Source organism: Lampris incognitus, chromosome 1 (assembly GCF_029633865.1).
Source record: "Lampris incognitus isolate fLamInc1 chromosome 1, fLamInc1.hap2, whole genome shotgun sequence".
Taxonomy (NCBI): domain Eukaryota; kingdom Metazoa; phylum Chordata; class Actinopteri; order Lampriformes; family Lampridae; genus Lampris; species Lampris incognitus.
Genome location: NC_079211.1, coordinates 63,922,408 through 63,935,136, shown reverse-complemented (window position 1 = coordinate 63,935,136; position 12,729 = coordinate 63,922,408). Strand labels below are relative to the sequence as shown.

At 48.9% G+C, this 12,729-nt stretch overlaps 1 protein-coding gene across 1 annotated transcript; it reads left to right on the top strand.

The window, feature by feature from the left end:
• Positions 1-4,345: 4,345 nt before the first annotated feature.
• Positions 4,346-5,258, top strand: LOC130134299 (uncharacterized; the record flags this gene model as incomplete). Its single annotated transcript, XM_056302219.1, has 2 exons — positions 4,346-4,715; positions 4,753-5,258. Coding segments are annotated over 2 exons (876 nt in total), but the record flags the coding sequence as incomplete, so codon positions are not given.
• Between the last annotated feature and the right edge of the window lie 7,471 nt (positions 5,259-12,729).

Here is a 12,729-nt window from a genome sequence, read left to right as displayed (position 1 = left end):
GGAGATACTGGGCTCCCGGAAATCCGAAACATAAACGGTAGGATTGTCTAAGGCAACGGCTGCGGGCACTGCTGGAGGAGGGGCGGCCGGAACTGGTGGGACAGCTGGCTGGATGGTGATAGCCGCTGTGAGAGTTTGCAACTGCTTAAGAACCTCCTCTTGTTGGCTCGCGAGCGCCGCTTGCTGGGCCGAAAGAGAATCCACCGAAGCCTGGAGGGGTTGCACCTGAGCCCGGAGGCCCTGCATGGCAACAGCGGCCTCTTGTAGTTGCTGGCCGTGGGAGGCTGTAAGCTGAATCTGCTTATAGAGAGCAGCCTGGGCAGGATTGGCGTCTGGGTTGTCTGGGTTCATAGTAAAGGCGAGTTCGTACTGTTAAGGTTTGTAGAACGAACCCAATAGCGACAACACAAGACAAAGTAAAGCACCAACCTGGCAGGACTCGTAGAGGAGAGCCGGCCGGGCCTGGACAGTAGGGTGAGGCGCTTCAGGCGGAACTTGAGAATAGCTTCTTAAAAATGGGAAAACGTAAACTGCCCCCTTAATCCGAAAAGGAAAAAAAGTAAACTGCTCCTTTAAAGTCCGAAAGGGAAAAAACGTAAACTGCTCCTTTAAAGTCCGAAAGGGAAAAAACGTAAACTGCTCCTTTAAAGTCCGAAAGGGAAAAAACACAAACTGCTCCTTAAAAGTCCGAAAGGGGAAAAAACACAAACTGCTCCTTTAAGGTAGAAGTCCAACCGAGTAATAAGATCCACAGTGAGAGAGGAGAAATTAGAATATCAAAAACTTGATCTCAACTAGAAAATCACGATGGGAAAATCCAATGGGGAAAACACAAAGAGAGTTCTTCTCCGAACAAGCTCTCAAGGAGAACTGACACAAGGGAATAATCAAACAAGCAAAAACACGGAGAATACTACAATCTGTACTCCACCGGGAGACACAGAAATGTCACAAAACTCGAGACGAAGAATTTACTCACGGGACTGTTCAGGACGAACTCGCGACGAGTTCTGGAAAGCAAACAAACTTATACTAGAGTGGTTAACGAGTAGGTAGGCTGCAGGTGTTTCAGACGCGCCCTTCCCCCGCTCTCATTGCTGGTTGCCAGGTTGGTCAACAGACCGAGCCCTAACAGCACCACCTTTATACACACACCACCTTTACACACACGCACACACACCACCTTTATACACACACACCACCTTATACACGTGCATCACCTTTATACACACACCACCTTTACACACACACACTCACTCACACACGCACACACACACACACACACACACCTTTATACACACGCACACACACCACACACACGCACACACACACACACACCACCTTTATACACACGCACACACACCGCACACACACCGCACACACACACACCACCTTTATACACACGCACTGACACACCCTGATAAATGTAATGACAACAGAAGTAGGGGCCGTGTGTGTGTGTGTGTGTGTGTGTGTGTGTGTGTGCATGCGTGAGTGTGCATGTGTGTGGTTTTAGTGGTAGGTGGTAGGAGGGCCTGCAAATCTACCTTAACCCAATTATTGTCTTGGTCCCCTGAGATGTTTCATTAGACGTCACTGCCAGCAGGACCATGCCTCCAGGGACTGGAGAGAAGAGAGAGAGGGAAAAGGAAGAGGGAAAAGAGAGAGGAGAGAGAGAAGAGAGAGAGAAGGAAAAGGAAGAGGGAAAAGAGAGAGGAGAGAGAGGAGAGAAGAGAGGGAGGGAAAAGAGAGAGGAGAGAGGAGAGAGAGAAGAGAGAGGGAAAAGGGAGAGGAGAGAAGAGAGAGAGGGGAAAGAGAGAGAGAGGGGAAAGAGAGGGAAAAGAGAGAGGAGAGGAGAGAGAAGAGAGAGAAAGAGAGAAGAGAGAGCGGGGACGAGAGAGGAGAGAGAGAAGAGAGAGAGGGAAAAGAGAGGAGAGGAGAGAGAGAAGAGAGAGAGGGAAAAGAAAGAGGGAAGAGAGAGGGAAAGAGAGAGAGGGAAAAGAGAGAGGAGAGAAGAGAGAGGGAAAAGAGGGAAAAGAGAGGAGAGGAGAGAGAAGAAGGAGAGAGGAGAGAGAAGAGAGGAGAGAAGAGAGAGGGAAAAGGAAGAGGGAAAATAGAGAGGAGAGAAGAGAGAGAGGGAAAAGAGAGAGGAGAGAAGAGAGAGAGGGAAAAGAAAGAGGGAAAAGAGAGGAGAGGAGAGAGAAGAAGGAGAGAGGAAAGAGAAGAGAGGAGAGAATAGAGAGGGAAAAGAAAGAGGGAAAAGAGAGGAGAGAAGAGAGAGAGGGAAAAGAGAGGAGAGGAGAGAGAAGAGAGAGGGAAAGGAAAGGGAAAAGAGAGAGAGGGAAAAGACAGAAGAGAAGAGAGAGAGAAGAGAGGGGGAAAAGGAAGAGGGAAAAGAGAGAGGAGAGAAGAGAGAGAAGAGAGAGGGGGAAAAGAGAGAGGGGGAAAAGAGAGGAGAGGAGAGAGAGGGAAGAGAGAGGGAAAAGAGAGGGAAAAGAAAGGGAAAAAACAGGGGAGGAGAGAGAGGGAAGAGAGAGCGAAAAGAGGGGATGAGAGAGGAGAGAAGAGAGGAAAAAGAGGGAAAAGAGAGGAGAGGAGAGAGAAGAAGAAGAGCGGAGAGAGAGAGAGGGGAGAAGAGAGGGGAAGAGAGGAGAGAAGAGAGGGAAACGAGTGGAAGAGAGAGGAGAGACGGAGGGGAGAAGACAGACAGAAGAGAAGAGAGAGGAGAGAGAAGAGAGGGAAGAGAGAGGGAAAAGAAGGGAAGAGAGGGAAAAGAGGGGAAGAAAGGAGAGAAGAGAGAGGGGAGAAGAGAGACAGAAGAGAAGAGAGAGGAGAGACGAGAGAGGGAAGAGAGAGGGAAAAGAAGGGAAGAGAGGGAAAAGAGGGGAAGAAAGGAGAGAAGAGAGAGGGGAGAAGAGAGACAGAAGAGAAGAGAGAGGAGAGACGAGAGAGGGAAGAGAGAGGGAAAAGAGAAGAGAGAGGAGAGGAGAGGAGAGGAGAGAGAGAGAGGGGAGAAGAGAGAGGAGAGGAGAGAGAGGGAAGAGAGAGAGAGGGAAAAGAGAGGAGAGAAGAGAGAGGGAAGAGAGCGAAAAGAGGGGATGAGAGAGGAGAGAAGAGAGGGAAAAGAGGGAAAAGAGAAGAGAGAGAAGAAGAAGAGCGGAGAGAGAGAGGGGGGAGAAGAGAGACAGAAGAGAAGAGAGAGGAGAGAGAGAGAGGAGAGAGGGAAAAGAGGGGAAGAGAGGAGAGAAGAGAGAGGGAATAGAGGGGAACGAGTGGAAGAGAGTGGAGAGAAGAGAGAAGAAAGAGAGAGGAGAGACAGGGAGGGGAGAAGACAGACAGAAGAGAAGAGAGAGGAGAGAGGAGAGAGGGAAGAGAGAGGGAAAAGAAGGGAAGAGAGAGGGAAAATAGAGGAAGAGAGGAGAGAAGAGAGAGGGGAGAAGAGAGGGAAGAGAGAGGGAAAAGAAAAGAAGGGAAGAGAGAGGGGAAAAGAGGGGAAGAGAGGAGAGAAGAGAGAGGGGAGAAGAGAGACAGAGGAGAAGAGAGAGGAGAGAGGAGAGAAGAGAGGGAAAAGAGAAGAGACAGGAGAGAAGAGAGAGGAGAGAAGAGAGGGAAAAGAGAGGAGAGAGAAGAAGAAGAGTGGAGAGAGGGGGGAGAAGAGAGAGGAGAGAAGAGAGAGGGGAGAGGGAAATGAGAGCGGAGAGAGGAGAGAGACAGGACAGAAGAGAGAGGAGAGAGAGAGGAGAGAAGAGAGAGGGAAAAGAGGGGAATAGAGGAGAGAAGAGAGAGGGAAACGAGTGGAAGAGAGAGGAGAGAAGAGAGAAGAAAGAGAGAGGAGAGACAGGGAGGGGAGAAGACAGAAGAGAAGAGAGAGGAGAGAGAAGAGAGGGAAGAGAGAGGAAAAAGAAGGGAAGAGAGAGGAGAGAGGAGAGAGAAGATAGGGAAAAGGGAAGAGAGAGGAGAGAGAAGAGAGGGAAGAGAGAGGGAAAAGAGGGGAAGAGAGAGGGAAAAGAGGGGATGAGAGAGACAGAAGGGAAGAGAGAGGAGAGAGACAGAAGAGAAGAGAGAGGAGAGAAGAGAGAGGGAAGAGGAAGAGGGACAATAGAGAGGAGAGAAGAGAGAGGAGAGAAGAGAGAGAATAGATAGAGGGAAAAGAGGGGAAGAGAGAGGAGAGAGAGAAGAAAGGGAAAAGGGGAAGAGAGAGGAGTGAGAAGAGAGAGGAGAGAGAAGAGGGAAGAGAGAGGGAAAAGAGGGGATGAGAGAGGAGTGAGAAGAGAGAGGAGAGAGGAGAGGGAAGAGAGAGGGAAAAGAGGGGATGAGAGAGGAGAGAGGAGAGAAGAGAGAGAGACGGGAGAGAGAGGAGAGAAGAGAGGGAAAAGAGAGGAGAGAGAGGGGAGAAGAGAGACGGAAGAGAAGAGAGAGGGAAGAGAGAGGGAAAAGGGGAAGAGAGAGGAGAGAGAGGGGAGAAGAAATAGAGAGGAGAGAGAAGAAAGAGAGAGGAGAGAGTGAAGAGAGAGGAGGGAAGAGAGAGGGAAAAGAGGGGAAGATAGAGGATAGAAGAGAGAAGAAAAAGAGGAGAGAGAGAGAGAGAGGGGAGAAGAGAGACAGAAGAGGAGAGGGGGAAGAGAGAGAGGAGAGAGGGAAGACGGACGGAAAAGGGGGGAAGAGAGAGGAGAGAAGAGAGAAGAGAGAGAGGAGAGAAGAGAGACAGAAGAGAAGTGAGACAGAAGAGAAGAGAGAGGCAAGAGAGGAGAGAAGAAAAAGAGAGGAGAAAGAGAAGAGAGAGGAGAGAGGAGAGAGAGGGGGGAGAAGAGAAGAGAGAAGAAAGAGAGAGGAGAGAGGGGGAGAAGAGAGACAGAAGAGAAAGAGAGAGAGAGAGAGAGAGAGAGAGGGGAGAAGAGAGACAGAAGAGAAGAGAGAGGGAAGAGAGAGGGAAAAGGGGAAGAGAGAGGAGAGAGGAGAGAAGAAATAGAGAGGAGAGAAGAAAGAGAGGAGAGAGAAGAGAGAGGAGGGAAGAGAGAGGGAAAAGGGGAAGAGAGAGGATAGAAGAGAGAAGAAAAAGAGGAAAGCGAGAGGGGAGAAGAGAGACAGAAGAGGAGAGGGGGAAGAGAGAGGAGAGAAGAGAGAGAGGAGAGGAGAGAGAAGAGAGAGGAGGGAAGAGAGAGAGGAGAGGAGAGAGGGAAGATGGACGGAAAAGGGGGGAAGAGAGAGGAGAGAAGAGAGAGAGGAGAGAGAAGAGAGAGAAGATAGAGGGGGAAGAGAGAGAGGAGAGAAGAGAGACAAGAGAAGAGAGAGGCGAGAGAGGAGAAAGAGAAGAGAGGGAAGAGAGAGGGAAGAGGGGAAGAGAGAGGAGGGAAGAGAGAGAGAGGAGAGAGGGAAGATGGAGGGAAAAGGGGGAAGAGAGAGAAGAAAGAGAAGAGAGAGGGGAGAGAAGAGAGAGAGGAGAAAGAAGAGAGAGAAGAGTGAGGGGGAAGAGAGAGGGAAGAGAGAGATGAGAGAGGGAAGAGAGAGGAGAGAGGAGAGAAGAGATAGGAGGGAAGAGAGAGGAGGGAAAAGAGGAGAGAAGAGAGAAGAAAGAGAGAGGAGGGAAGAGAGAGGAAAGGAGAGGAGAGGAGAGGAGAGAGAGAGATGAGCTAGTGCCAGTCATTAGTTTGTGTCCTCAGATGAGCCTCCTTGTGATGTGCGTGTGAGACGGCTAATGTATAGTGTTGTGTGTGTGGCCTGGATGTGTTGGAGAACAGCGTGATAGAGGCGCTAACCAGCCCTACAATGAGCTGCTGCCGCTTCACGTCCACACTTCCAAAGCCCTGGCGGGACACAGCCTGTAGTACCTGCTGTCACCTGACTGTGTTTTACGCTGCTGCGTGTGGACGCCTCACATGTGCGCGTGTGTGTGTGTGTGTGTGTGTGTGTGTGTGTGTGTGTGTGTGGGGGGGTATGTGTGCGCGCGCTCTCATGGAGTGTAGGGGTGTCATGTAGGCCTAAATGTTTTCTTTTATTGTATTGTTGCTTGTATACTATGGACCTGCTGTGTGTCCGAAATAAAGATTATTATTATTATTATTATTATTATTATTATTATTATTATTATTATTATTATTATTATTATTATGACCGTACATGTCTGTACATTTGTCATATGGTTTGTTTATTGCATAGGTCAAAAAGATATTCAAGACACATTCTTGCCCAACATATTCCACAAATCAGCCTCACTAACGCACTACAATCTGTTCCATATCCGTAAATATTTGTGGCTCCAGCCACATCATCATCAGCGGTCACCCGGGGTCGAGTATGACTTCCTTCTGGGTCCAACTGGGTCTTCCGGTGGGTGTAGAGGCCGATCTTGGAGCCGCAAAAAGTGAGGACACCTGTGCGTGACAACTTTTTAAGTGGAGGGCCTGATGCACCACACAGTCTTTGGCAGGGGGTGGTCAGAATCCAATGGTATGGAGAACCAAGACGATTGGGGACCACCCTCTGTTCCTCCATCTCTCATTCTCTTCATCCATCTTCACTGCCGTTGTGACCTGGAAACATCTTCCACCAGTTCTGTCGTTGAGATCTTTGTTGGATCGCACTTCGACTGGCACCTCCCCCTTGACCTATCCGCCTTGGATGACCCTACCAGGAGCCAAGCTCCGCACGGCATAGCTCTTGGTACACACAAGCTTCTCCACCATGGTAAGGTTGACATCCAGGAGAAGAACTCCAGCCACATATCACTGTCATGCTTTACTCACTTTCTTTCTGGGTGGCTGTCATGTGTTGTGTCTGGGATTGTGTATTGCATTTATACAAGTCCTGTCCTTTCTCCAGGGCTCCGTGGCACTCAGTTGTGGATGATGCACGAGACCATGCTGCTCTGGGTGTCTGAGGAGATGGCTGATGTGCTTCCGAGTGGGGCACTGCCAATCATTTTCAACATGTTGACTTGTTTGCTATTGCTAAGTGTTGTCATTTAGTGCTTTCATTTGGGTGTTTATTTGTGACTGTGTTGTCTTCTCTATCTACTCTGCACCTATTGCTGACCCACCCCTCCTGGAAGAGGGAAGAGGTGGTCCTCCTCAGATGCTATTCCGGTGGTTCTCCTCTATTTTCTGTTAAATGCTTTTCTTTAGAGTGTTCACCCATCTGAACTGAGGGTGAAATGAAAGGCTGTGCCATATGTTGTCATTTACAGTATTTTTTTCTCCCAATTTCGTGGCCAAACGATCCCTATTTTAATTCAAACACCCACTCTTGTACTGCATGCTTTCGCCAACTGCATCTCTCCGGCCGGCAGTCTGGAAGGAGACGCCTCGCCACTTCCGTGACAAGGCGAATCCAGGCCGAGCCACTGCTTTTTCCCCACACACACAGAGACGCGGTCATGTGACGTACACAAGCCGACTCCGCCCCCTCTCCAAGACAGCGTTGCCAATTATCGCTGCTTCATCGAGTCTGGCCATAGTCGGATCTGACGAGACCGGGGCGCGAACCCCGCTCCCCAGTGGGCAACTGCATCGACACAAAGCCGATGCTTAGACCGCTACACCACCGCGGACCCAACATTTACAGTATTCACCCGTTCTGGAGAATGTCATGTGTATGGAAAGCCTTCTGGGACATTAACGGTAATTTGCAGGGCTATACAAATAAATGTGAACTTCAGTTGACAGAGACTGGTTGTAGCTCCCCTCTCCCAGCTTATAACAGTTTGAAACTCTGTAGTGCACACAAAATTACTCACAGGTACACACAAATCCATCCTATGATACTAAGAAAATATCTAAATACTGACTTCTGACTAACATTGACAAAAGACCTAATGTCACGTTTGAGAAGTCAACGTTTTCTCTCAGGCAGTTGAAGCAGATGGAGTGTCTCCAGGAACCACAGCAACGTTCACCTCTTTCAGGGCCATAATGGCATATTTCACTGATCCGAATAAGAGCACGATGATGAAGTGTAAATTGATTCAGTGTGTCAGTTTGCTATGCAAATTCCCCCTGAGGTTTCAGTACATTTGCAGGAAGCCGCTGCACGGTCGTGGGGGGCCCTAGGTGAGAATATGAGTACTTTCATTATTCCTTGTCTGCCATTGCTCCGGCAGCAGGGATGACCATGTGCAGATCAAAGAGAACGGTTTGAACACGCTCCGCTCGGCCATGTCCCCGCTGCAAATGTCCCCTCTGCAAATGCTGCACGAATACAGACAGGAACCTACTGCGAGACACGGATACACACAGGAAGCTACTGCAAAACACGAATACAGACAGGAAGCTACTGCAAGACACGGATACAGACAGGAAGCTACTGCAAGACACGGATACAGACAGGAAGCTACTGCAAGACACGGATACAGACAGGAAGCTACTGGAAGACACACATACAGACAGGAAGCTACTGCAAGACGAGAATACAGACAGGAAGCTACTGCAAAACACGAATACAGACAGGAAGCTACTGCAAAACACGAATACAGACAGGAAGCTACTGCAAGACACACATACAGACAGGAAGCTACTGCAAGACACGAATACAGACAGGAAGCTACTGCAAAACACGAATACAGACAGGAAGCTACTGCAAGACACGGATACAGACAGGAAGCTACTGCAAGACACGGATACAGACAGGAAGCTACTGCAAGACACGGATACAGACAGGAAGCTACTGCAAGACACGAATACAGACAGGAAGCTACTGCAAGACACGGATACAGACAGGAAGCTACTGCAAGACACGGATACAGACAGGAAGCTACTGCAAGACACGAATACAAACAGGAAGCTACTGCAAGACACGGATACAGACAGGAAGCTACTGCAAGACACGGATACAGACAGGAAGCTACTGCAAGACATGAATACAGATAGGAAGCTACTGCAAAACACGGATACAGACAGGAAGCTACTGCAAGACACGAATACAGACAGGAAGCTACTGCAAGACACGGATACAGACAGGAAGCTACTGCAAGACACGGATACAGACAGGAAGCTACTGCAAGACACGAATACAGACAGGAAGCTACTGCAAGACACGGATACAGACAGGAAGCTACTGCAAGACACGAATACAGACAGGAAGCTACTGCAAGACACGAATACAGACAGGAAGCTACTGCAAGACACGGATACAGACAGGAAGCTACTGCAAGACACGAATACAGACAGGAAGCTACTGCAAGACACGGATACAGACAGGAAGCTACTGCAAGACATGAATACAGACAGGAAGCTACTGCAAGACACGAATACAGACAGGAAGCTACTGCAAGACACGGATACAGACAGGAAGCTACTGCAAGACACGAATACAGACAGGAAGCTACTGCAAGACATGAATACAGACAGGAAGCTACTGCAAGACACGGATACAGTCAGGAAGCTACTGCAAGACATGAATACAGACAGGAAGCTACTGCAAGACACACATACAGACAGGAAGCTACTGCAAGACACGGATACAGACAGGAAGCTACTGCAAGACACGGATACAGACAGGAAGCTACTGCAAGACACGAATACAGACAGGAAGCTACTGCAAGACACGGATACAGACAGGAAGCTACTGCAAGACACGGATACAGACAGGAAGCTACTCCAAGACACGAGTACAGACAGGAAGCTACTGCAAGACACGGATACAGACAGGAAGCTACTGCAAGACACACATACAGACAGGAAGCTACTGCAAGACATGAATACAGACAGGAAGCTACTGCAAGACACGGATACAGACAGGAAGCTACTGCAAGACATGAATACAGACAGGAAGCTACTGCAAGACACGGATACAGACAGGAAGCTACTGCAAGACACACATACAGACAGGAAGCTACTGCAAGACACACATACAGACAGGAAGCTACTGCAAGACACGGATACAGACAGGAAGCTACTGCAAGACACACATACAGACAGGAAGCTACTGCAAGACACGGATACAGACAGGAAGCTACTGCAAGACACGGATACAGACAGGAAGCTACTGCAAGACACGGATACAGACAGGAAGCTACTGCAAGACACGGATACAGACAGGAAGCTACTGCAAGACAGACCAAGTCTTCAGAAAATAATGTTGACAAGTTTCTCTACTGTTACCAGCTGAAATTTAGGGATTCTTGTAGTATTTGTATACAGTTGTATTTCTCGATGTATTAATGATATTATTTCATGTCACTGAAACCGGTTTATAAATGAATTTGAATCTTGACGTTAAGTCCATGTTAGCTTTGTATTCTCCTGCGTCCCGGTTTTCACACTTTTGGGCAAAGAAATGGATGAATTCCAATGTAAATATGAATGTGTACCATGGCTTCTAAAGCAACGCCCCAATAAGAGGTCATTTAGAGCGCTAAATGACTTTATAGATCTCGACAGGAGCCCGTTGTTTTTCTCCCTGTCTGGGCACATGTGTGTATGGGGGAGAGACAGACAGGACAAGGCAGTACGTGCTGGGATGACACCACAGCCTGGTCTAACACGCTGCTGCCATGGGAGGAGCTCTGCTGGTGAACTGTGGCCTCTGACTCACACACAAAAGGCTTCCCTCCATAACATACACACACACACGCACACGCACACGCACACACACACACACACGCACATACTCTCATTTATACATTTATGCATGTGCAACAGTCACACCAACATCACCCATTCTTAATCACCAATTAATACACTTCAGCAATTAATACACATGTGCAAAAATATGCACACATGCACACAAGCTTGCTTGCTTTGCTTGCTTGCTGGTTGTCCATCGTGCCCGATGATGACCATCTTCTTCTATTTGTGGGTCCTTTGGTGGCTGAATAGTCCGATCCTGGATGCACAGTTGCGGTTGCAGACCGGGCATGTAAAAGTGTTGCTGGAGGGGGTAGTGGTAGCTTTGCGAGCATGCCTCTTTGCACGCTTTGCTACACGGTGTTGTGGGCGCTGGTTTTCCATGTACTTCACTCCCTCTGAGATGTGAGAGCGCCAGGTTGTGCGGCAGAAAGCAAGTTCCTCCAAAGAAGAGGGGTTGATCTGACATCTTTTTAGTGTGGTCTTCATTTGGTCTTTGAACCGCTTCTTCTGCCCACCAGCAGTGCGTTGACCAAGGCGTAGTTGGCCGTAGAGGACTTTTCGTGGGAGTCGTTCGCTGGGCATGCGAATAACATGCCCAAGCCACCTGAGTTGATGGTGTTTTAGGGTAGACTCCACGCTGCAGCTGCCTGCCCGCTCCAACACCTCTGTGTGTGGCACCCTGTCCTCCCAAGTAATGCCAAGGATCCTCTGGAGACATTTTACATGGAAGGCCTCCAGGCTTCTGAGATGGTGGCTGTAGATGGTCCATGCCTCACATCCATAGAGTAGTGTGGAGATGCACACTGCTCTGTAAACAAGCACTTTAGTGTGGAGATTGAGGTTGCTGTTTTGGAAAACCCTTCTCCTTAGATGGCCAAAAGATGTTGAGGCTTGTTTGAGGCGGTGCTGAATCTCATCGTCTATTTTGCAGGTGTCGGATAGCATACTTCCCAGATATTTGAAGGCAGGAACAGTGGCCAGTTGTTGCCCTTCTGCTGTGAAGGTTGTTGGGTGGTTTGGGAGGCCGGCAGTCAACTGACAGATTACCTCTGTCTTTTGGGTGTTAATAATCAGTCCCATTCTCCTGTATGCAGTTACAACTGCCGACAGAGTGTTTTGTAGAGCTTCTGGTGTGTGAGCTACCAGGGCACAATCGTCGGCATACTGTAGCTCAATAATGGTCTCAGAGGTCAACTTGGTGGTTGCCTGAAACCTTCTGATGTTAAATAGGTTACCATCAAGCCTGAAGTCAATGGTGACTCCAGCCTGCTTCTCCAGCCTCCTTCGTAGCAGTGTTGTAACAGAGACTAAGAAGATATTGAACAGGACTGGGGCTAGCACACAGCCTTGTCTGACTCCAGTCTGCACACCAAAGGGCTCAGAACTGCGGTTCCCCACTACCACTCGGGCCATCATTCCTGAGTGAAACTGTCCAAGAATGGTAAGAAACTTGGGCGGACATCCAAATTTCTTCAGGACTTGCCACAGCAGGGCCCGGTTAACTGTATCAAATGCCTTTGAGAGGTCTATGAATGCTATGTATAAATCATTGTGCTGTTCTCTGCATTTCTCCTGGAGCTGGCGTGTCACAAAGATCATGTCAATGGTCCCTCTATCCTTTCGGAAGCCGCATTGTGACTCTGGTATGACCTGTTCGGCTATTGCGAGTGTTAGTCTGCGGAGCATGATCTTGGCTAGAACCTTTCCAGCAATGGCCAGCAGTGAAATACCCCTACTGTTGGAGCAGATGGATTTGTCTCCTTTGTTTTTATAAATGGCCACAATGTTGGCATCTTTCCACTGTTGGGGGACACACTCGCGACTCCACACCTCAAGGATATAGAGATACAGTGTCCTCGTACAGAGGTACCCTCCTTCTTTGAGGATTTCAGCTGGAATATTATCAGGTCCAGGGGTTTTGTTGTTTTTTAGGGTCTTGACTGCATGTAGGATTTCTTTAAAAGATGGTGGGAGGTCTAGGTCTTGCAAGGTAGGCTGTTGAGGGAGTTCTGCCAGTACAGTTGAGTCCACTGGGGTGGGCTGGTTGAGCAGGGTGTTAAAATGCTCGGCCCACCGCTCCACTAACAGGGCCTGATCCTTGATGAGAGTTGTTCCATCAGCAGACCTAACGGGTGTCAGGGAGCAGTTTCTGGGGCCATAGATGGCC